The sequence below is a fragment of the Pyrgilauda ruficollis genome, unplaced genomic scaffold (assembly GCF_017590135.1).
Source record: "Pyrgilauda ruficollis isolate IOZ18807 unplaced genomic scaffold, ASM1759013v1 scaffold6, whole genome shotgun sequence".
NCBI lineage: Eukaryota > Metazoa > Chordata > Aves > Passeriformes > Passeridae > Pyrgilauda > Pyrgilauda ruficollis.
The window spans coordinates 12,422,746-12,448,306 of record NW_024527710.1 but is presented as its reverse complement, the minus strand read 5'-3'; the positions used below and the strand labels follow the sequence as shown (position 1 = coordinate 12,448,306).

Genomic DNA, 25,561 nt, shown 5'->3' with positions numbered 1-25,561 from the left:
TCGGGGGTGGGGAAGGGCAGCTCCGAGCGGCCCCGGGCCCGGGGAGGGGGCCCAAGGGTCAGTTTCCAAAATAGCCGCGACCCCCGTGATGCCCGCCGCGGTACCCGGGGAGGGGGGCGGTGGAAACTTATAAAAAAAAAAAAAAAAAAAGAGAGAAAAAAAAGTTTAGGTTTTCGTCTACGGCTTATTTATAGTGCATGGAGTCATTTGTGTACCTTTGCAGTTGTTGCCAGTTTTGAGGGGTGCTGTTTTATGTCCGCTTTGTTAGTTTTAGTGACCTCACCAATTGGAAGGCGACAGTGGAACCAGAGCTCAGGTACTGCTCTTGTTAAGCGTGGGCTCGCTGCCTTTGGTTTGTTTCATGTTTAAAGATAACAAATGTCTCCGAGCTGAGACGATCAATTCAAGCGTAGAGTAGGAAATAACGCCGTATTTTGGCCATCTGAAGGTGTTCAGCCCTGGTGAGATAGTGCTGTTAGTACATTGCCCCCGGATAGTGACTCTGGCAGAGTGTTTCCTTGAAGACTTTGTGTAAGTTTCCTCGCTGCCATAGTCATAGTTGACATGGAAGGGAAGTTTGGTGGTTGTAGCAAATTGCTGGTTAGTGTGGACTTGCCCAATAGGCTTTTGAAAGACTTTAATGACCATTTGAAATGCCAGTCTGGGCATCAAAGAGGACACTGGGTTGTTATCCTGACTTTTTCAGTTTGGGCAAAGTACTGGTTAGGTCTATTTCCCCAAATATGGAATGGGCTTAAAAATACTCTTTTGTTTAGTCTTGAGCTCTTAGAAGGCGGGGCTGAGCTCTGATGTCTAAACAGAGTAACTTGGTGTTAAAGTCACCCAAAACTGGTCATTTTCTAATTTTATTTTTGAAAGTTAAAAGTCCCTAAGCCAGGTTAGACTGGTGGTGGCCCAGTTTGTTCCTGGCTCAGCCAGTGACTTTCACCATTATCCTGTTTCTAATATTGACCATAAAAAAATACCTCAAAAGAACCAGGAGCAGCCAAACATGAATTCCCTACAAGGCTTTTCCAGTTTCTGAGTATTTATAACTCCAGAAGTTCAGAAGAGCTAGTTAGGCCATCTAGCAGAGCAGTGGATTCTCCTGCTAAGTTTTTGTTGTCCTGTGCCAGCCCATGTTGTGGCTGCCCTGTCTGTGGCAGAGGACTGTGTGAAGTGTTTCTTGCAGGTTCCCTGTCAGATCCATGGAAGACAACAATCCCAGTGTCCAGGGTCTGCATGGCCTCTTCCCAGAGGCAGCATCCCATTGTACTTCACCTTCCTTGTCCCACTGGGCACCTGCAGCAGCAGTGACCTTTCAGTTCCTCCTCTCTGTCTCAACACTGCTAAAGTGCTCCAGAGGAATATTTAGGAATGATATTTAGATATATTAGGCCTTTGTTCACATGTTGAGCCCACCAGGTTGCTTCAGTTTCCAGCAGCAAGTGCTCATTTTTGCCAGTTTCCTTGTTCCAGGCAGAGCCTGTGTCTGCCCAAGATGTGCTCTCCTGAATTTTTCTGTACAGTTTCTCTTAGTTTCATGTATCTTGAACCAGAACAAACCAATATACACTGTTTCCTTCAGAGAACAGGACTTGTTACCTGTGTTAGTGATTTGCACTAATTGCTCTCCAGAGATTCTGATTTCTACAGGAAATTCTCCTCTTGAGCCAGGAACACAAGGAACCACACAGCTATCTTTATTATAGCTCTCACATCTCAATATTTTCTGACTAGATCTGTGTTTTGCATTCTTGGAAAACTTCTCACTTGAACACCAAATGAGTCTTTACTTTTCTACTTCTTTCCACCCTGTACCATGTAAGAATACCTTAGCTGAATTCAACAGAAGTCATATACCAAGGGTCACTTCTAAAGTTGTCATTTCTCCCCAGAATGTTAATATTGGTGTTTCTTTTTATTGTGGTTAAAAACCTTGGAGAGAAAACTTGGTCTTCCATGAAGACATCATAGCACAATTCTTGCTTTATAGTGACCAGCTCAGATTATTACAAGTTTTTGTGGCAAACATTGCAAGTGTAATGTTATACAAACAGCTTATTTAGTTAAAAATAATTTTGTAAGTCTGCAGTAATGTTTCACATACCAGTAAAGAATTTCTAATTCTAAAGGTTTTCAGCCTATCTTAATAATAAGGTAAATAACGTGTATAAAGTTGCTTTTATATTTAAAATATACGTTGTTGATTTTGAATTTTTTGGAAGGAACTCTTAACTGCACAAACCATACATCAATGACTTTAAGGGTTTACTGCTTTGGTCCAAGAATTCCCCATTAGGAAGAGGTTTCAGGATCAAAGTTATGCTACAGATACTAAATTAAACAGACAACAGAAAAGAATAAGAGGGGAAAATGTTGGGGTTTTTTTTGAGCCTGCAAAGTGTTCTTTTGCAGTTTGAATGGTGACCAATTTTCTTGCATGTAAAGCTGCTCAAATAAGCAAAGTTCTAGCTTTTCATTTTTTTTTTTCTGATCAAGCACTGTCTATGCAGTGGAAATTAGTCATAGTTTGATAAACAGATCCATTTGTTTTTCCTTTCTAGCAACTTGAAAAAAGAAAGAAAGAACACAGATACAAGACACATACTAATTTTTTTTTCTTTTGAAAAGAGTTTTCCTCTCCTATTATGTCTAAAGAAATTTAGATACCTTTCAAACTTCTACCCTTGTAATGTAGGAATTCACACAGGCCTAAGTACAGGTTTATGTCAATAATGCAAAGCTTTATTGAAGCACTGGTTGTGTGAAGAGTTCATAAAACAATTGTCCTTTTTTGAGAGAGTCTAGAAGCAATTCTTTGATCCTTTGTGCTGAGGTTGGATGGTTGGAAGCCAATGCAGTTGTGAGGGATATTGTTTCTGCAGAGCAGAGAGCGCTGCTGTAAAGGCATTATAAGTTTAAAACTGAAAAATAAAAAAGGGAAGTGTGTAGGGACATGCTCAGATCATCAGGTAATTGTGAGAGACTTGGTATGTTGTGGAGATGAATGCTGTTGTCTTTTGTTCTGTGGTGAGTAGTATGATGGTGTTAGAGGAGAGCTATAGATGAACTCTGAGCAGCTGTGCCTTCCCTTGTGTCCCTGTGTGCATGGTTGGGAACTGCTGGGATGTGCTGGCCTGGGAACCTTCCACTTCATCAAAAGTTAGCCAAAGACTGGGGCTCAAACCAGAAAGGTTGACCTGACTCAGATAGTTCTAGACCTTCCAGCCACAGAAGGCATATTAAAGTCAACATCCCTTGCCTTGACAAGTTCACCATTTGGCTAGCAGCAGCTGATGCTGTGAACTAATAAAGGAGTAATTTTCCTTGCCTCTTGAATGGAAAATGGAAACTCCAGTCAGCAGACTGGAGTTTAACTACAGAGCAGTCTTGAGCTGACGTTAGCTGGTCTGTCTTGTTGAGAATACAAAAATAGCAGACAGCTTTTCAGGAAGAGCTTGAGCCTGTCTTCCTGATAATCTATACCCTTTCTTTTTCTTCTTTTCTGTCCTCTCCTCAAAATGCTCCAAGGCTGTTTTTCTGGTTCCTCTCCTTGACACACATATGCCATTTGCAGCTTTTCCACACTTGTCTAGTATTACTAGCACAATGTTATCTCTGACCATATGCATCTTATAGCAGCATGATCTTTAGATGACTCCATTGGAGCTTTTCCTTTCTTTTCTAGGTGATGAATATTAGATGGAATGAATGAGTTTCAGGGACTTCTAAAAGTTCCCTACTTCAGGCTGTGTTTGTTAACAAGTTAATAATGAGTGTCTTCTCTTAGGAGATGTTCTTTCCTGACTACAGTAAATAATTGTGCTCTCTAGCTGCTGCCCTCAACATTTCTCACTCACACTTTCATAGCAAACATATCTCCAGCAGATTTTCACAGCAATTCCTTAGCTGCCCCAGCAAATGTGTTAATACCTGGTGCATCCCTATCCTTTCTTCCCCTTTTCTAAAGTGTTATGCTCCACTTTTTATTTGAGTCAGTTATGTGATTTTTTTTCTTTGTTTTAAGAGCCTGTGCAGCTCATGGTGAGATGTTACTATGTATTTCAGAAGGATATAAATTCTCTGTTCTGTTCATAGAAAAATCTTAAATTAAATTATTCTAGGACTGAGTTTTGAGTAAGATTGAGAGTGTTTCAACTTCGTACTGTGTATCCAAGCTTCTTTGCTACGGAAAGTACATGGAGGAAAGACCCTTTGTCAAATTTTGGAATACCTGAAAAAATTTGCAGTAAGAGAAATTATATTAAGAATATACAAAATTCAGGTCAGGAAGTTGTCTTGATGTGTAATATTTAAGTCCAAGCTTTCATTGGTATTTCTGTAGTCTTGGGCTTCTCTATGGATTTTCCCCCTTGCATCATTCAGCTTGGGGAGTACCTAAAGCAGGTCCTGGCTGTGGCCACTGTCCCCATGCTCCATCCCATGTTCCTGATGCTCCACACGTTCCATTTCCTTTCCCAGGGCAGTCGGTAGGGTGAATGAACCATTGTGGTAGGGACAGCTGACTCTTTGTTCCCAGGAATCTCTGGGCCTGTCCCGTGCTGGGATGCATTGCTTGGATGGAGTGTGACAGAGACCTGGGGAGAAATGGCACCAGGAAAAATGTCAAAGCACCTGCAGATGCTTCTCGGGTGATCCCAAGGGTTGTCCTGAGTAAAGAAGTGCCAGGAAGAGGTTGTGGGAAACCTCCCAGTATTGGTTCCTCACAGGCTCTTTTTAATCTGTTTGATTTTTTCCTGGGCTGTTTTGGGAGTACTTGGGATGAGCTGTTGTGTTGCTGCCCTTGAGCAGCAAGTCCAGCTGTCCCTAACAGTGGTGTCACCTCCTGTGCCAGTGCAGATCTTGCCATGCCAAGGGCCCATTCCAGTCATTGAGAGAAACTAAGCCCAGCAGTTCAGGCGCTGCTGAAGTAACCTTATTCAGAATAGCATTTTTATTTTAATTTTTAAAATTTCTACTGTGATATTTCACGTGCATGGCCTACTTTGTCACCCTTAGCTGATGTGCTGCTGCTGTGTTTTTACCTTTTCAGCAGGTAAAAGCTGGCTGTAAGCAGAGGTTCAGCAAATTATTTTCTATAACAGAGTAACTAACTACTTCACACTCCTAAATATAGTCCTGAACACAAGTGTGGCAGTATTCATGAAAAATATTTAAAGCTAAATTTCACACTCATTTTGTATTTGATCCATTTCTGGTTTATTTTTAACTCATGTAAGATGAAGAGTAGAGGACTTTTTTCCCTTCTTCTAAATTCTAGTGTAGGACCATCGCTGAGGTATGAAGAACTTCCACAAAGGCACAATTTTCTGGGGTCTTTTTGGTGTAGTTTCTGTTTGTTCAGTGTTGAAGCCTTATTTTGGCACATTGACACAAAGCTAAATGGCAGCAGCAAAAAAATTGTGGAATTTTCAAAACTGTAACTGCTAAGAAGTGGCTTGGAGTAACCTTAATGAGAGTGGTGATGTCATCAACAGGCTAAAATGCCGGTAAAAATTAGTAAAAAAGCTGGGATTTATCTGTGCAAGAAGATTTTGCACCTATATTTAATTTTCTTATTTCCTGTATTACCTTGCTTATTCTGAATGTACATTTTTTTATTTGTCTATAACCCTTCTCAACTGACATGCTTGTTCCTCAGTCATATTTGCTTTTTGCTTCATCTTAATAGTCAGAAATCATCTAATTTATTTTTGTAACATAAAGACATACAGACGACCTACACTATTGTTGTTTCTCGTGGTCTTAGTACCTATATTGCACCACTTACCATCAGTTATACTTGTAAATGTTGTAAAAGCTCAGCTAGCAACAGTAAAAACATGAAATTCAGGATTTTAATAAAATTGACTTCAAAGATAGTATGGTTATGGTAGCTATGGTAACTAAAACTAATTAAAATATGCTAAAATTTGCAGGGGAGTGAAAAGGGAGAAAATGTAACTTAATGTTTTTGTTTTCATAATTTAACAGTAAAACATTTTTTTCCAGTGTATTGCCTAAGTGCCAGTCAGTCGATTATTTATGTTTTTTAAAGAATTCCTTTAAAAATAGTAAAGGCTGAACCACATTGTCATTTTTGTATGGAAAATGAAAAAAAATGCATGAATCTATGTTCTATTTCCATAGTGAGCTTATTCCTTGAGCAGGGATGTTGTGGAGGCTTCCTGGAGTGTTCTCTGTAGGCTGCTGCTTTACCTGCTGGACAGCTCGTGGGCAGCATCTCCATGGCTTTGTGTGATCATCAAATCATCACAGGGTTTGGTCCCCATATAATTGTACAGTCTAATACAGATGGACTGGTGAGGGCAGCCAGATTGACAAATTATAGCTGTCATTGGGATTGATGATCTCTTTAAAGGAGGTTTTGAACTTCTAAAGAAATACATAGCTTTTGTTATAAATATTTTTTGTAAAATATTTATCATGTTCCAGTTTTTGAAAAGTAATGCCCATAGTTGAGTTTCACGTGTAGGTGTAGAGGAAAGATGTAAAGGATGGCATTTTCACATCCTGCTTGTTTTCAGGGTTTCTTTTAATGTAATGGTAATGCTGAATTAGTGTACTTGTTTCAGAAAGGATTAAGAGAGTTGTTCTATAATAGCTGTAATCCTTTGTGTTTGACATGTGCAGAGTATTGTACAAATATTAACAAATCTGTACAATGCTTGAGTGGGCTAGATGGGGACAGTCAGATGAAAAGTTTGAATTATGCAAGGTCAGTATTTAAGTAAATATTGGATCCAGGATTAAAACCATCCTCAGTGTTGTAAGAGAGCATGATTTCCTGTTTCTCAGCGTAGTCTTTCCATAACTTGATTGTCCAGCTCCATGTGTTTGTGCTGCAGCCAAGTTCAAGTATCACTGAAAGTTAAATGAAAGGGAGAGTTCTGCAGACAAAGAATAATGACTGGTTTTAGTTGTATTAGTTTGAGCTGTGTTGCCTTTGGTTAATTATTTTTTTGAGACTTTGTATTCGCTTCTGAACTGAAAAATAGAGTTTGTATTTATAATGGAAATTAAGGAAGAAAATACATGTAGTTTTTTCTTGTAGCAAAGTATCTGGGCTGATACTCAAGACTAGATCTGAACAACCTGATGATCAGTGAGCACAGGCAAAAGGAGAATGTTACAAAATACTTGAGTGTGTGACTACAAATAGGTGGCCATATCAATAACTGTCACTCCTACCAGAATTAGACTGAGTATCTCAGTTGTTCCACTGGAAGAAAAATTCCATTGAGACCTCAACATTACTTGCTTCAGTAGCTGGCGTGGTCGGTTGTTTTTTTTAATTTTAGTTTGTTTTGGGTTTTGTGAGAGCAGCAGCAGGTCCATGCTCTGTGCATTTGCTTGTGTTACTGTATTAAATATTAATGAGCAAGAGCCAGTCTTGATATAGGACTTCAGAGAGGACTTAAGAGGTTTATATAATCTGTGCTCTGCTTCCGTAGGATTTTGGCTCCTTAATCTTTCCTTCCCTTTTTTAGTGCCTTTGTACAAAGCAGGTGTGGCTTTCTCTCCATCATCAGTGAGCAGTCCTGGTTCAGACTCCTGGCACATCATCCTTCTTACCCATCATCTCTAAACCTGTCAAGCAGTGGTTTAAGACCTTTCTATCTTGCCTTTCCCCAGTTTGATTAAGAATTATTTTCACCCTGTTTTCTATTCTTCAGACTTTATTGAAATTCACTTCACAAGATTTAGCAGCCTTTTGGGCCAGTTCCTCAAGTGCATGTCTTCACCTTCCTGTGCTTATCAGCCCTGCCTGTCACAGTGCTGCTTGATGTGTTGTTCTTCCCTGACTTCTTTGCTCACTCTTCTTTGTGCTCTGAAGACAACCTTCCAGTCACTCATTTGTGTGTTGCTGTCTTTTTCTCTTTCTGGTGAAGTGCTGCAGAACTGCTTAGTTCTTAAAATTTTGGGAGTGATACAAGCCCAGATGATAGCATCTCTCAGCTCTGCCTTTTTATTGCTAACTTTTCTCACATTTCTGTCAGCTTCCCTTTCTGACACCTGTAGCAGAAATCTTTTTCAGCTTATGATTAGGATGTCCCAACATATTTTCCTACAATTTTTGTCCATTTGTCTTGAATTTGGAGTCAAGAGGAGGAATAATCTCATTTGTCATTCCCAACCCAAAATCTTGCTGTCTCTTACATACTCCTCATCTGCTTTTTTGCTTACACTCAGCTCTGCCTTTATGTCTGACGTGCTTTCACTGTGCCCAGTGTTTATTTCTGGAATATTTTTCTCTGTCCTTCTAACAAAGCTCTCCTCTAGTCTACAGGAAAAAAAAAAAAAAAAAAGGAGCAAAACAATACAGTAAATTTTATTATCCAAATCCTGAATTGACTGTGCCAGCACCTGGTTGACATTGCTTTTGCACACTCCTCCCTTTTTTAGCTACACTGATTTTGATGGCACCTGTCCTCTTCAAATAACTTCTGCATTTCTTCTGCTGCTGTCTGTTGGCCTGTGTTTGTTCCTGTCATTCTCAGTTGCTTCTTTGGTAGTGGTCATAATCTCAGTGAACTCCTAGCTCAGAGATATTTTATATGAAGCACATTTCTTTTTGCTTTGTATCCTGAGTATCTTCTGAGCCTGCAGGATCATTACATTTTCTGAAATCTCATCTCTTCTTCCTCTTCCAGTTCTCCTTTAATGTTTGCATTAAATTAGCTAAGAAAGTAATTTATAGTTCAAACTAGTTCAATTTCTAGCTTCAAACAAACTAGGTGGCTTTTAAAAAATTATTATTATTATCATGCTGTTTTCCTTCTCAGTCACAGCAGTACTGAATATTGTTTATTTGTGTGTAAGTGGCACTTAGGAATCCATGCCCTGTTGTGCTTGGTGTGTTTGCTTTGGTTCTTTTGCTGTTTAACCAGTGCACAGCCTGCCCAGGCAGGCGATCTTACCTTCTCTGGAGAAGCAACCTGGCTGAATCAGTACCAAACCAGTTCAGGGCAGCAGTGTGTGGGGAATCTTGTGCAGGTGTTGTCCATATGTGCTGGGTACATGCCTGGAAATGGGAAGGCTGATGGTAAGTTTTTTCATCTGTCAGCATATCATTTTTCACAAGGAGTGGAATTTTTTTGAAGGCTTAGGGGAAGGACGAATTCTGTTCAAGGTTCTTTCATTTTATTACTGTAAGATTTATGGCATTGCCAAGCCCCTTCTTTGGACTGATACCAGACCTGCCATCCCTCATCCATTTGGAGTGCAGACCTCTCTTCCTTAATTTTTCCAGCTTTCATTCCAAAGATGGAAAAAAAATCAGCATTTGAACTCTTTTTTTTGAAGGGATTAGTTTGTTAGGTCCTTAGTTCTAAATTAGAAAGTAAGGAACACTTTAAGATTTTCATAGTTTTATTTTACATCCCGCAATAGGGTTTTCAGTTTTAGAGCACTAACATATTTCTCCTTGGATTTAACCAACTCCCTGCCCTGTTAAAGTTGCTTTCTCTGCCTCAGTTCCCTTCCCCTCTAGACTTGAAGCTGTTACCTTTTGGCTTAGATCCACCCATCCTGACACTGAAATGAGGGCCTCATTGAAGAAAGCATTCCAGGAACAGTTTATCCTTTGCTAGTTGATAGAGATTTTCTAATGCAGGGTTGCTTTTTTGGCTTTTCTTTCTTTGAGCACTGCTGAGGCCAAATGTGTTCCCAGGCACTGTGAAATTCCTCAGCAGTTGACTTTTTCCTGACTGCCCGTTCAGCTTCAGGAGGCTGGATGGGGAGAGACGCTGTCATGTGCCCTGGCTCTTGAGCCCTGGGCCTCAGTACCGTGAGCAGTTGACTGCCAAGATCTCTCCAAGTCTGACCTTTTCTTGGAGCGTGGTTATTTCAGCATGCTTTACTCTTTACCTTGAATCACAGAATACCGGGTTCTCTGTGAACAAAAGCAATTTTTCCTAATTTACATGTGTCTTTCAGAATGTCCCTTCCTAAAGAACAGAGGGAATCCATTCGTGCATTCCGCCCTGCATATTTTGTTACAAGTGCCTAATTAAGTATGTTAAGTGCTAGTTCTCAGTAATTGATATCACTGAACCACTCATTGCATATCTAGGGTAAACAATAGACACAACTTTATAACAAGCTGATCATAGCCACCTAGGGGAAGGTGTAATTTTTAACTTCTAGCAAGGTTTAAATGACTGGGAACAAAGTCCAGACAAATTATTTAGGTCGTTACAAAATGAGGCTCTGAGTTACAATGCTTTTAGGCCGCCCTCCTCCCTCTTCTGTAGCCTCAAGCATTGAATTGGAGCTTGTATGTATATTTGGTTCCGATACTGTTTTCTTCTGGCTCAAAATCACAGGTGTGTTGTTTTTTGCTGGATTGTTCTTTTGTACCTGTCTTTTGTTTGCTGCCACAACAACAGAGAGAATCCTAAGCAGAACTGCTATAAATGCATATTCATGTTTTTCCTACCCTTCCCCCAGTCTCCACTCTCTCTCTCTCCCACCCCTTCCCAAATTCCATTAATATTTACAGAACAACAGCCAGAACTCCAGCATTAATCTCAAATTCAGAATGAGATTTTTTCTGGCTCTATCTGCAGCTAATGCAGAAGGCAACAGAGGTTAGAAATGCACTTTAAAAAAAAAGGAAAAAGAACAAAAGGCCTTTTCATATTCAACACACTGGATGGATTGTGTTAGGTATAAATAAGTTTTCAAAGACCAGAACATATGTAAAAAATATCATATGTATTGTTGTTGGAAGGCAGAGGAACATTTATTTGCTTACTGAATGCATTGATGGTTCCTGAGCTTTAACTTATATAAACTCATAGTTTCTTCAAATTTTGTGTGTTCCTTTTTTCATTGTACTGGTTCATGTACAGATAAGCAGTAAAACCAAAAAGTCAAATGAACAGAAAGAGAACTGTGTTGACAGTTACATGCCAGCAATGTAGAAACTAAGCATTTGTAAGGCGATGTATAAACAAACTTCAAAACCAGTTTTGCAAACATAAATTTCATAGGCAAACTGAAATTGAGTGAAGAGAATGAAGAATTCAGATAATTAGCGTTTGTTCTCTTTGACCCCAAACTAAGTATTTTCTTTCATTTTCATTGTTAAGTGCATAGAATGTGTTATTAACCTTTATTAATTGACTTTAAAAGCCAAACTCAAAGATAAATATTACTGTTCTTCCAAATTGTTTTTGTTTCAATGTTGGTTTACTCACTGGAAAGTATTTCCTGACTTCTTTAGTCTGCACAGGCACTTACTCCTCTGTGACCTCTGTCCTTGATTGTTTCAAGAGTCGCTTTTCCCTGCCATGGGGAAGGATGCCTTGTGTCCCTGTCCAGTTGCTGTGTGGTTCTGGCTTCTGGTGACCTCAGTGAGTTGTCAGCAGACAAATTTGTTAACTGGGTCAAGTAGGGGATTGTGTTCATCTGGTTGTGAGGCCAAGGGTTATTTCAGACACCAGAAACTGATCTGAATTCTTTAAATGAAGGAGGAGGTCATCTGCGTGTCCTATGGAAAATGGTTTGGCAAAGCGGTCTGGAGAAAGCTGGCTCTGCAGTATGCATGTGCTGTTCTTCCTCCATGGAAGTGAGAGAACATATTTTAGCAGAGGATTCCTCAATCTATCCAATACCCCAAAATACATAAACACAGAAAATGTTGGTGGTTTTCTTTTTTTGCCCTTTTCAATATGGATTAATTTGTTCTTAAATTCCAAGAAAATACCAATACCCATCAGTCTATCCTTTAGTCTGGAAGTTTGTATTATTTGTTTTTCTGGGAAGGGCTCCCATATTTTCTTCTCATCTCTCTGGCATTAGAATTGGCTTATCTCACTTTTCTGATGAACCTACATTTTCCAGATAAATGAAAACATAGGGGTTTATTTTTCAAAACTGAAACAGTTGGATTGCCTTTTTGTTTTACTGGGATAAGCATCCATGATGCTCTGGGGAATGCAGAATGATCTAAAATAAGCCTAGCTGTTTTTTGTTGTTTGTCTGTTTCTTTTTACATCTGTCTTAGTATTTATTGCTACCATCTGCGTTTCATTTCAGGTTGTCTAATGTCTCATTCTGCATGTTCTTTGCCTATTCTTTTTACATAGCCTTGGGCTGTAATATCACCATTTGCCTACAAGAGATCCATTTCTATCTGTAACAAAATGAATTGCATTCATCTGTGTAATTCATTTCTAATGAATGCCTTGCTCCTCATTAAACAGTGATTTACCTTTGTTTCCCTTTCCTACACTGTCAACACGAACAATTTTGAGGTCCTGTGGAGAGATGCTAATTTGAGAAAGCAAAAGTCAATGCAACTAAGCGCTCATGGGGGCCATCCTCCTTGGCACTTTCAAAAATATTCGTGGGACGTGTTGCACAATAAAATTTGCAGGTGGATAAGAAGACTCAAAATATTCTCCTCTTCATAAGCTCTCAGTGTACAAAGGCAATGCTTTTAAATGCAGTTCTCCTTGACACTGCCAGGAGCAAATGAATCTTCACAGACCTTGTCTGTTCTGCAAGAATTTTACCTGTCACAGGCACATTTTGGGAGACTGTACTCTTGGTTCACTGTCCTCTCTCTACCTTTTCAGGAATATTAAGATATTTTGACTGTATTTTCAGATTAAATACCTAATTTTGATATAAGTCAAAATGTTACAGACTTGAAATTATTTTATTTCAAATTTTTAAGGAGATGCAAAGATTCATATAAATACATATTTCCTTTGCCAATAGTACCTAAAGGAAAAGGATGAGCACCATTAATTAGTGAAATAGGGTTGTGGAGTAATTTTGTTACAGATTGGGTTCTTATGCAAGTTTTGTGTAATGCACTTTGAAGCTCTCAAGCAACATTTCCTTTTCCAGCCCTGCACTGCAGAACAGCAGAATCTGCCATGTGTGCAAATAGATCTGTGCTGCTGACAGATGATGGTTAGAGTATGGGATGAATTACCAAGTTTATTTTCACTTTAACCCTAAGCAGAGTTTGAACATTGAAGCAGCAGTGGATTATGAATATGAAAATACTGTTGGTAAACATAATTTAGAGCAATACAGGAAGTTTTATTTACAGCCTCTTCAGCTCTTACTTTGGTGATAGTACAAGCCACTCATCAACACTTTCGATCACTTGAATTTAGCTTGGCATTTTTCCGTATTTATTTGTGTGTTGGGTCAGACTGATCCCCAGCTGAAACTCTAGAATTTCCAGTGGGCATCAGTGGATTTACACCATGGACTAATTTGATCATGGTATTATGAGGGGATTTGACATGGGAGGTTGGGTTTTTGTAACTGGTCTTGCCTAAGTCGTATAGTATTTGGAAGTAAGAACACTGATTAATGTAACAAAACCTTATTTTTAATATACATTTTAGAGGACAAAACTGACCTTGAGAACAGTGTGATGCAGAAGAAAATTAAAATCCCCAAACTCTCTCTCAATCACATAGAAGAAGCTGGGGAAGTTGCAGATTATGGGGAAGAAGATGTGGAACTTAGACACAGTAAGGTACTGAAGTCTTTCTGTTTTTTTTTCCTCCTCTCCTTTTTTTATCTTTTTTGTGAGTGCTTGGGGCATATATGAACGGCCTAGCTTAAGACCAGGCTTGCCTTTGATCCCCTTAAAACAGAGTGTTTGGTGAAATTGGGTCACATTGTGTGTGGGGGTGGGGTATGGGTTTTCAAAACCTGATTTAAGTGCAATCAAACATTTTCCTGTGTATACTGTCTGCATAGTGTAACTGCCACCTGAGACTGGTGCAACAATGCTCTTCCACTTTGGCTCAGAATGCCTCAAAACTCACCAGTACCCAGCTGAACCAGCTGTTCTTGGTGGCACTTGTGTCATATTGCTCACTGCCTGTTTGAGACTGGGAAGGGTGCTCTGAGACTGCCCAACTACTGTGATTGAGAAGAAGAATTTACAGGACTGTATCCCTCCATTATAACTCCCAGCTGCCTTTTTAGTTTCAAATACCAGAAACCCGCTATGGAAATATATTTATTTTTAATATCAAATTATTTCTTCAAAAGTCTGCCAACCTTCAGAATAAGATACTCTATGGTTTCATGTGTTTTGCAGCTGCAGGAGTGATATTAGTGCATTTCCTTGTGGTGGGCCAGCTTTTTTTAAATGGTTAATTTTTTTTAGAAGATGAATGCAGCAGGTGTAACATCAAATAATTTTGGTTTTTGCCACATTACTCATGGATATTGTGGTATGGGAGTTTGATAGTGTCAGCTTCTCTCCTCTATTCTATGAGCTGCATTTGCTTTTCTTGCAGTTGCTTGGAAATTCAAATGCCTTTTCCTATTTGGCCAGTAAAACTTAGTGACTTTACCTGTACATAGTAATCCCACTATCCAGGCCCCAGGAAAGTGATGTGATTTAATTTGTAGGGTTTGTGCAGATGACTGAAGGTAAAATTCCACTGAGAGTTCCCAGGTCCTGAAGCCTCTGCAATGCAGTACTAATAGAGAAGGAATCAGTTGATAAGGAAGATGAGGCTGGGTGATATATTCTGTCTCCAGCTTCACTGTTTTCAAATCCCTTTCAGTGTTTGCTGATAGTGTTAACTCAGTCACTTGCATCAGGCAGTTGGGTGAACGTGCTGTAGGGATAGTCAGTGAAGGTTTTGTCTCCCAAAGTGTGGGAAGGACAAGCCCTCAGTTCACAGAACAGCTTTGTGCCTGCGCTGCTTTCACCTCTGATGTCGTCACAGGTGACAAATGGAGCACACAGTTCGTTCTTTCTCTTGCTTATCAAAAAATCAATTGCTGTCAGAAATCTGAATGTTAAGGGTAAACTTTAAAGAAAAAGAGATATAGATCAACTTTTTCAAAAAGAAAGTAATGATACAGAATCAGGTGACCTATATGCGCTGCCTTTGTAAGTGTTGCACAAATGCAGGAAGGCCTTTAACTGTCTCAGAAGTTTGTACATGCATTTAGCTGAGTTACAACTGCATGTTGGTTGTGCTGCATATTATATCCATAAGAACCTGTTAGGCAAAATATTTTTGCAGACTGGCTTTTTCCTAGTCTTTTGGAAGACAAGAATATTAAACAGTTCCCAAGACTCTCCTAATTTATTTGTTTTTTATTGTAACGTGCAGAGACAAGATGGGAGGAAACAAAGTGAAGGTACACACAAAAGCATTGAAGCAGTTGTTGCTCGCCTTGAAAAACAGAACGGGATGAGTCTCAGTAATACTTCCAGCCCTGAGGAGGCTTTTATGGAGGCTACAGAAGGCATGAACAATATGGACGATGCTGTAGTTCCTCGGATTCTCTATGAGGAATTGCTGAGGAGTTACCAGCAGCAACAGGAAGAGATGAGACACATTCAACAGGAGCTTGAGAGAACGCGGAGACAGCTTGTGCAACAGGCAAAGAAGCTAAAGGAGTATGGGGCACTCGTGTCAGAAATGAAAGAGCTCAGAGACTTGAACAGGAGGCTCCAGGATGTACTGCTCCTAAGACTAGGTAGTGGTAAGTGCCGGACTTAAGTGGGACTAGTCTGAATGAATTTTGCAGGTGTGATCAATAGTCATGGAAATGTATTTGAAGAATAGCAGTGGTTGTTAAACCGGACATTGAATGTTAAAAGGGTTTTCTGCTGTGGCTGTACAATATGTGTCGAATTTGTATGCTATGTACGTCTGGGGTTTTCTTTAAAAACTAGAGGTCTTTGTGCTGGTATGGCTGAATCAGAGTTCCATTTTAAGCAGCTGTATTATAAAGAGTCTCTGACCTTCCAATATATACTGAAAAAGTTAATAAAGCATCATCTGCAAAATATACCAATATGTTCCAGTTAAAAAAAAAAAAAAAAAAAAAAAAAAAAGAAAAGGCACTGGAATGAATAGTTGGGCTAAAACTAATTTATCCTTTGCAGTTAGGGATTTTGTTTGTTGTTCTGTGACTATGTTACCTTCCATTTTCTGACCCCTCTTCCCATTAGTAGCTTATTAGAATGTGATATATTCCTGAAGTTTTAGCAGTGGCTTTAAAAAGCCATGCTATTTGAAAAACAATGGATTGTTAAAAGCATAATTAAAAAGGCTTTATATTAGCGTCCCGTTTATCAACGCTTGTTGCAAAATGCAGGTTTTTGTAATTTGGATTTCAGTTCTAAATATCTTGGGTCAATTGCTCCTTTGTTTGGGTTTATAACCATTATTTAAGCATTACATTGGAATAAATGGGAAAAAAAGACAAAATAAAAAGTTCATCCTTTTCATTGAAGATGGTACCCTTGGAATACCTTCAGAAATTTGACTAATTACATTTATTTGCGATTAGAGTGTGGTACTGCTATGTTGAAGATTTGCTCGGTGACTGAAACTTGGTTGAAATCTATGCATCCAAACTTAGCATGCCATTCTTACATCTGCCTTTGTGTATCTGGAAAGTTAATTTTTGCATGTCAGTTGGATATTGGCTCTTCTGGACTGGAACGAGTGCATGCAATTTGCATGTGGGTCTGAGTTACCCCCACGTACAGAGCTGGACCTGGGAGAGCATGTGCCTGTGCTGTAGCATGTGTTCAGGTGTGCCCACACCCTTGGAGCCAGGTTCTTGGAGTGTCCCACAACCTAAACTGGGTGTCTGATTGTGAATGCTCATCATTGTTACATTGTGCACAATTAAAATGTCGTTACTTACCATAAACATTCTAGTTAACTTTCTAAATAAAACTAAATAGGCAAGGTTGCCGCAGCCTGAAAAAGACGATGTGGTTGGCAGGAGATTCCACTGAGCTTTCTAAAGTTTTCCTTGGATGGAAAGATGTTTCTTCATCTGCAAGTAGTTAGCTGGAATTTATGAGAATGGAGCACGAGCCAGATGTTGGTAGGCAATGGGGCTGAACAGCGTAAAGTACCAATTTAGTTGGTAGACTTGACAGCAGTTGGAGTGGTGAGACCAACAGTGAAATGAAGACAGCTACTGAATTCTATCTCTTTTCTTTCACTTTAAGAAAAAGAAGATGCATTTTTTTGCTTCAGCCAAATAAAGAAACCGTAGGAGAAAAAAGGAAAAAAAAAAAAAAAAAAAAAGAGCAAAAGAAACCCTGGGGAAAAAAATACTGAATCTTCTCTAAATATTGGGCATGAATTTCTATTGTATGTATCAGTCTGCCAACTGAAAACCAATCCCAATTACATTGAAGACAAGTTCTTTAAATTTAATCACATACCTGGAAAAATACCAACTATACAACACTTTAAAAAAAAATTCCTTGTTAATATTACTTGTAAGGAACATTGGATGGTAAAGGTGGAATTTGGCCATGCTGGCTTTGTCCTTCACAGGGTTTGTGTTTCCTAAGACTCAGTGTATTAACTGTTGCTTACTCTGTTGTTTTTCCTTTTAGCCTCATTCACAGCAGAGAAAAACCATGTTCTAGAAAGATCAATACAAAACTTATGAATAATTAGCAAGGGAGACATCTTCAGCATGTTCTAAATTAGAGAGTCTGATGACAGTGTGAAAAAGTACTACTTTTAATCAAGAATAGATATGTAAAGACTTTTTTAGTCTTCCTTACTTTTCCAGCTTATAAATGAGGTATGTTTGGGTATGTGAATAATCTCTGAAAATTGTTCTGAAAATAAATTACATCCTGAATTCATCTGCAATTGCAGTGATCTCTGAAACCTAGAGTTTGAAATTACATGTAATTTATGTTACACTGCGCTTCTAGCAGGCTGGACTTAATGCAAACTAATTGCATTTCTGTTTCACCTTAGAGACTTGTGATTTCTTTGCATGAGATGACAGCTGGTTTGTGCTGATGAATTGCAGCTGTGGGAAATGCTTGCCTGTTGCCATTTTAAACTTGCAGATCAAATATAGAACAGTCTCTTGAGCTAACGTGCAGTCAAGTAGTCAGTCTCCTAATTTCCCATCAATGTGTTGAATTCAGTGAGGAGCTGGAAGTCAATGTGTTGTACTTGAGACTTAGGCCTTCAGCTCTGCTACTGAACTGGAGCCAGTTTTGTGGCAAGAGTGAGGAGGTTCATCTTCCTCATGGTGACACCAAATTGCTCTTTGTCACAAAAGAGCCTTGGAGGTAGCTGTGGCAGATGATAGTAGTGAAATCAGTACTGATCCATGGAGAAATGCTTAATACCATCTTTATGATTTTAGTATATTATTTCCAGGCACATCCCTTCACAGAGGAGGCAGGCATTTCACCAGGGCTCTAGGGACCAGAGCAGTGGAAAAATGGGATGACTGTTGTGGAAAAGGTTATGGTGTCTCTCTTGAGCTCCTGGAATAATGTGTGCAGCATCTTGCCTTGCCCAAGTGGGGAACTGGAAACCCTGCAGCTGTAGGCATTTGCAGTTTGTTTTGTTGCACCTGAAAACTCACCTAATTGGCCCTCTTTTTATCAACAGACAGTAAGGTAATTTAAAGAATTAGATAACTGACTTTTCCCTGTAGGGACTTTAAATAGCCCTTGGATTGCAAAAGAGGAATTTCAATAACTTCTTTTAAAAAATAGCTGTCCCCTGGGCAAGATCTGTGCCATTTCCTGTGGCTGGAAATATGGTCAGAAGTACTGAAGTTCTATAGGAATAATGCTTGAGTTTTTGGCTCCCTGATAATTTCTTCATTTTCATGTTAGATTGCTGAGAATTAGTGTTGCTCCAAAGTCAGGGAGTATATTCACATTTGTTCAGAAACATTGATTCATCAGTATGTGCACACAGACCCCCAAGGTTTTTTTTTAATCCCAGTGTATTTTCAGTGATCCAGTTCACAGCGTTTTGGGACTGACACCAGAGTAGGGAGAATGAAATGGGATTTGTGTCTTAACATGTGTCAGGAATTACTGTTTTTCAGCTTTTCTACATTTGTTTGGCTTTCTGATGTTTAAGAAAAAAAAAAAGGCCCAAGGTTTCTATCAAGTACAGAAAGTACCAGTATTACCACTTCTCAGACTTTGTGTTGTTTTGTTTCAATTTGTGGTAGACCATGTGCAAAAACTTACTGCTTACAAATGTATGCTGACCACTTTATCAGTCAATTCGTTTTTACTTTCTTACTAATTTCAGGAGTAGCGTGTAGCCTAAGATGCATTTTTGAGGAAAAGGGATGGTAAAGGGAAGCCTTCTACCTCTTCATCCTGATTTGAGTTTGCTGGCCTCTTGAATATTCTAAAAAAACTGCACAGAAGGAGAAAGATTTTGCAATAAAACATTTGTTTCCTTCTTGCATCCTGAAAATCGTCTTTTTTTGTTTTTCCCTGATCCTTATTACATAAATGCTGTCATTGTTAAGCCTTTAGATGGAGGTATATATTTTTATATGTCCCATTCATCATCTTTAAAATAAGATGCAGAGAGGGGGAGCTTGGAGTGTGGTGAATGGGGCACACCACTCTGTTGGCAGGCAGGAGTGCAGGCTCCGTGTGCAATTCCCTGTGTGCAGGGTTGAAAATGCAGAGTTTAGTGGTTGTGGAAGTGGCTGTGGAGACTGCCTGGTTAGAGGCAGGTTTCTGTTTGGGAATCAAAAATCAGGATATAAAAAAGAGATTTTAAAGGCTTTCTTTTGGTGACTTCTAAGCAAGTATTTAAAGCATGAATTGCAGTAGAGGTATTCTGACCTGTGAGAGCTGTGGTAGTTGTGGACTTTAATCAGCTTTTTCCTTGGGGAAGCTCTGGAAACCAAATTCCAGCTGTGTCAATATATGACTAAAAACAGTAAAAGACTTCTAAATAGGGAGTAGTAAAAGTGTTTAAAGGGAAATAAACGTTTCCTGCTAGGAAGAAGGTGGTTATACTTAGGTGTCTCCCTCAAAGTGACTTTCAAAGTATAAGAAAATAGCCCTTTGTTGAAGAATGTAAAGTAACAGCTTCAGAGATGACTTCTTAAGGTCACACTGGCAATTACATCCCTGCATCTGCTTATTCAGCTGTGCCTATGCTGTGGGCAGGCTTTGGGTGCTTTAACCAGTCCAGGTCTTCCCCCAGCTTTATAGTCTCAAGTTTAGGAAGTTCAGTTTGTCTTGGCTGTACGTTTGTGTATTCATGGTACTAGAGGTGCTTACTAAGATCATTTCTAAGTATGAAATTATAATGCAGGTTTTGTGATTTCTCTGTTTGTGCCATGCTTGCACTGGAGCTGGCTCTTAAGACCCTCTCGTTGGTGGCACTGCAGCGTAGGATTGTCTGAGTTGCCAAGACAATTTTTAGTCATTGGTGAGCATGGAGTGGCAGCCAGCTGAGAACATTGAGCTGGTTATGTAGGTGTAGGATAAGCTATAGGATAAATGTCAAATGCTGACAACGGAGGAAGCACTGCTATTGCTGTATAATAATCTCTAAATGAAACTGCACAAAGTAGGAGGGATGAATGCTGTGCTTGTTCCAGGCACAGGAACTATTTAAGATGTGTGACTAAGAACTGAGTTGTGGTGCCAGCGTGACTTGCAGAGTTGGATCAGTTCAGGGCTGGGTCTGTGTGCACAAGCACTGAGCAGGGGGCTGATGATGGAGTTGTCACTGGCTGAAGATGTCAGGGTTGGGCTGCAGAGTGGTGCAGTGCTCTCAGCACCAGCCTGGGACAATCTAGCACTGACAGGTGGGTGAGTTTATCCTTAGAGTTCTGGACATGGGATATTTCCATGGTGTCCAGAGTCCAAGCTGGCTGTGAGTCCAGAGTCTAACCTTGCTGTGCTGTGGAGCCACCGGCCCTGCATGGAACTTCAGTGCCTGCTGGAGCTTCTTGGGATCCTAGAGCCACACATCAAGGGACACTGATAGGCTTGGGGCCATAGCCTAGATTCCATTCTGGTGGAATCCCTGCAATGAATGGAGTCAGGAAATCCAGTTCACAAATCGCTTTTAGTTTGTTCTTCTGTCCTTTTAGGAACATTTTATATCTTCAATCTGGGAAAGTTGATGACTAACAAAATAACTATTCCCCTTTTAAGTCTCAAACATATGCTTAGTAGTATTCCATTGTTTAATTTGTGCATAATTTTTGTTGATTAAAAATAAAAATCAGTGTTGGATGAATTGGACTATCAAAATTCTAATTTATGTGGGGTTTTTTAACCTTTGATATTCTTTCTGTGCTTGATACTTCAGCATAAGGAGCCTAAGTCTGTTTCCTTCATAGCATTTCTGCAGATCCTCCCTATTTTTATATACCTCTGTTATATCTAAAGAGATTTTGGATTTCTATAATATTTGTAATTCTGTGTGGATAATTTATGTAATTATCACAGTAAATTATGCAGGTTCCTATGCAACTACATGGCAATTCTTATTTGAAGAATTACTATTGTTGCTTTTGGTTTATAATTTCAGTGTCATTTTAACATAATTTCCTTAGTGTGCATTGAAGAAATCTTACCCATATCTGTAATTGTCCTTATGCTTTAGGAATAAAATTAAACACTTAAATTAAAATCAAGCATTTTAATGTTTATAAAGCAGGAATACATATCCTGCTTTTAGTTACTGATATTCAGAAGTAGGATTTTAGTTTGGATTACTTCTAACATGAAAATGAACATGACTAATATGTTATTTTATGCTAATCATGGGTGATGAAGGGATTGATTTCATGTTCTCTGGGATAGCAGACAGCTCTCTTTTCTTAACTGTCTAGGACCTGCCATTGAGGTTGAAAAAGTAAAACCTGAATCAATTGAGCCCGAACCTGAGGTACAGAAGACCTTCAGTGAGGAAGCAAATACATCAACGTACTACCCTGCCCCTGTTCCAGTAATGGACAAGTATATTCTCGAGAATGGAAAGGTATTTTATATTAAATATAGCATGAGTCATTTTTAAATGTCCATCTGGTGATGTTCTTGTGGAATTTTCATTGATTGTGGGGGTTTTGCATGGTAGCAGCTTGTAGAAGCTTCCTCAGTTTTCATGAAGGTGTACTGTTATGCTGAGGAGAATTGTGAAGTTACACAGGTATGAAGAGCATAGAAAAGTATCCTTAGTGGTGAGAGCATTGAATGCTGTGCAACATGAGGAATATAGTTAAATATGCATGCACAGGCAAATTGACATAGTCTTCAGTTGGTGGCATCCATAAATACACCAAATATTGACCAGTCAATTAACCCACATTATAAAGTTACATGAGTCTATTTAAGCAAAATACTTCTTCCTAAAAGGTTTTTAATGTTTATAATATGCTGTAGTCATATTGCAGAGAAGCCCTCATGTTTGGGTTGGAGTGCAAGAGATAGTTATGAACCCTGGAAGGAAAATGGGCTCCCTTGCTGCTGGTGGGAGCATTGCCACTGAATTGAGCTGATGTAGTGCTACTTTCCAGAGACTTTGTGAAGTTGCTGAAATACCATCTAGCTCTAGTTTGCCAGGACCTGACTGAGAGCTTTTCAGATTTCAGCCTGTTTAACACATTAACTGCTCATCTACCTAGGCCTGCTTTTACAGCTGTTTTCATTATCATTAAATAAACCTGATGTTTCTTATGCAAAACTGTAATTCCTTCAGAATTGCCTGTGCAGATCCTGTTTCTTGGTGTATATAGATGCATTTGGTACCCTGATCTCAGAATCTTCAGGGAGGCATCATCCAGCTTTGGTGTGCTGTGGAATTACTGATGGAATATAGCATGAAACTCCGTTTTCAGATTTGTGTTAAAAGATTGACTGCACAATGTCTGTCCCTCGTGAAGAAGAATTCAACATAATTATTGGGGACAGAATGTACATGAAAAATAGTAGAATCTTTACAGTTTGACAGGTGTTTGGTCCAGATAGCTTTTCTTGCCTAATATATATAAATATGTAATTTTCTTGATTATTTTGTGTAAATTTGTGCAATGAGTATTTAGGGTGTATTACTGTGCGAGTTTCCTTTACCTCCTTCTCTTCCACTTAAGGTCTGTGGGATAGGGCACATCCTTTAGTATTTGTATGCACCCTTTTCCTGCACCCTTTTCATCTGTCAGCTTCTTGGCACTTCTTTTGCTGAAGTTTTCTGTCTTTACAGATATTAGTATCTCTTTAATTTTCTTTTTATAATTTTGGTTCTTGGTTTGCCTATTTACTGGGTCTACAGCCAGCTCAGATGCCAAAAATGTGAACTAATAATGTATTTGGAGTGTTGGAGGGTAGTTTTCTTCACTTTTCCTTATTTATGGCTTTATTTCAGTATTCCTTGATTGATATGCACCACTAGAGTAGTTGAAGTACTTTTTTTACAAATCTTACCCTTTGTGGCACCAGATTTGATCTTAGTAGGATTCTTTCAGAGCAGATAAATCTCTTCCCTCCAGAGGGAAAACCGAGTCACTGAAAAAGAGCCTATGGCATTCATTTAAAGAAAAGAAAGGAGAAGAAAGGAAAAAAAAAAAGAGTTCATCTTCTGAGACACATTTTAGATCTGTTGCAGATGTTAGCACAGCCATGCTGGTGAGCGTTGCTTTGAATTCGCTGCCGTCTCTGTTGCGTTGTGCTTGAAGGTTGATCCCACAGTTGCTGAAATTGGGAGTAAATTTCTCATTGATTTCTTCAGGACAAGAGTCTGGCTCATGGGGCAACTCTTCCAGCAAGAGGGGAATGTCTTCTGAGTGTGGAATTCAGTAAGCTTCCCAGAGCTTTGGGACTGATAGGAAACAGTACCGGGCCTGTTGTAGGGAGGTAAACTGAGACACAGGCAGATTGAATTCCTCACCGTAACAGTGCTAGAAATAGAATATGGAGATGTAAGATTGCTGTGGCTGTGGCTGTCTGTCACATAGTTGCTGTTGCCATAGGTGTTTCATACCAGCAATTGCTTTTTTAATAAATGAAGCATGTTAAAAGAAGAGATGATCTGTCTGAAGCATAAATATTAAAAATACTTCCTGTAACTTGTTCTTTTCTTTTGAGTAACTTCAAGCTAATGAATTATGTAGTAGCTTTAGAGACTAAATAATCATTGGCAAAGGCGAACCCTAATTTTGGCAGAGAAGAATTGGATTTTTGATGAAATACAACAATCCCTACAACTAATGTAATACAGACATCTAAAATTTGCTATGTCACAACATTTCTAATCTGAGTTATTTTCTAGGTAAATTTAAGACATTTTCCTGGAGAACTTTTCCAAGATCTAACCAGAAATAACTGAATTAAAAAATGCACTCAAATTATTTTCTGAGCACAGACTGCTCACTGCTCGTTGAAGTTGCCTTACAAAATATGTAGAGAGCACCAAAAAGAGTGTGCGTTTTTAAAAATCGTTTATGAAGAGTCTGAACAGCAGAGAAAAAGGAAAGAAAAGGGGGTGTTTGTCTTGTGGTTGTTACTAGGTTGATTTCTGTCCATGCAGACTTGTGAAAAGCTTCCTAGAATCCCTTTAGTGTAGAAGATTCTGCAGGAGAGGCAGCTTGCTGCATGGTTTTATGCTTTAAGGAAGGTAGAGTTTTCTTTTTTTTAATATAACATAGCTTGTAGTCATACCAGTCATATTACTCTATTTAAGTTTTTAAACATCTAGTTGCTTTTGAAGGATGCTGTTGTAATAAAAAATTTCTTGGGGTTATAGTCCTCATTAATAATTAAAGCAGGTTTCCATTTAAAGGAAAAAGGGTATTCAGTTGAATACAGGCAGTAAAATGTTGGGTATATAAAATTTTACAGTAGCTTTGTCCACTTTTCATTGCATTTAATGCGACTTCTGTGATACTGCTCAGGTTTGTGTGGGTAGCAGGCACAGTTTCTGTAAAGCCAGATGAAATGAGTAAAACCACAGAAAACTAACAGCAGGGCAGTTAAGGCAAACAGCCTTCTGATGCAGTTCTGCTGTGGGATTTTGTTGATGGCATTTTTTTTTTTAATCATAAGAAGGTCAAAAGTTAGTTTTAAGTGTTAATGTTGCAGAAAGAACCCCCATTGGACCAGATCCAATCAAAGCTAGATTTTGGATATGTAGCAATCCAATTGTTTGGTATGTTGCACTTGTCCAGATTGCCTGAAGGTAAGTGCAGTGAGCTCTGATCAGCTGCTGGGAGCTGTAGGTCACACCTTAGCTTGTTATGATGAGAGCAAGTGTGTGTCCCAGTGAGTGAAGTCCGTAACCATGTGAGCAAAGCTTCTGTGTGCAGAGGTAGTTCAGGAGTCTGCGCTGTACTCCAGGAGTTGGAGCATGGGCATACAGCGTACAAAGTATTTGTGGTTCCATGCAGGGCCAGCATGTGTGTCCTGGTTGCACTTGTGTCAGACTTGTGCTGGTTACTGGTGGAGTTACCTCTGTGCTGGTGCTGGAAGGTGTCCCGACTGTCAGGGCTGTCAGCTCAAACACGTAGTGGCAGCCTAAGGATGGTGCTCGGATTCTTGTCTGGCATTTGTCTTGAGACTGGAGCACTGGGAATCTTGGGGTGGAGATATAGGGTAGCCCTGTGGGAGACAACCAAGCAGAGTCAGTGCTGAGCAAGGCTAATAAGCAAAACCAGACTTGAGCGTCTTCTTTATGGAGACTCTCCAGTGGCTTCACACTGTGTTTCCCAGTAGCCATATTATCCTGCTTTACTACTTGAGTGAAATACCTCG

At 39.3% G+C, this 25,561-nt stretch overlaps 2 protein-coding genes across 3 annotated transcripts in view; both read left to right on the top strand.

The window, feature by feature from the left end:
- The window catches only part of AGBL4 (AGBL carboxypeptidase 4), a gene marked incomplete at its 5' end in the record, with an annotated part of 879,139 nt that overhangs the window by 527,748 nt on the left and 325,830 nt on the right, over positions 1–25,561 (top strand). The window lies entirely within an intron of this gene.
- The window catches only part of BEND5 (BEN domain containing 5), a 31,146-nt gene that overhangs the window by 671 nt on the left and 4,914 nt on the right, over positions 1–25,561 (top strand). The window contains exons 2-4 of one of the 2 annotated variants that reach the window (XM_041483149.1): positions 13,401–13,534; positions 15,141–15,510; positions 21,652–21,800. In XM_041483149.1, the coding sequence (XP_041339083.1) occupies positions 13,401–13,534; positions 15,141–15,510; positions 21,652–21,800 (653 nt within the window). Of the gene's footprint in view, positions 1–13,400; positions 13,535–15,140; positions 15,517–21,651; positions 21,801–25,561 lie in introns of both variants that reach the window. The other variant, XM_041483148.1, reaches the window with a different exon arrangement.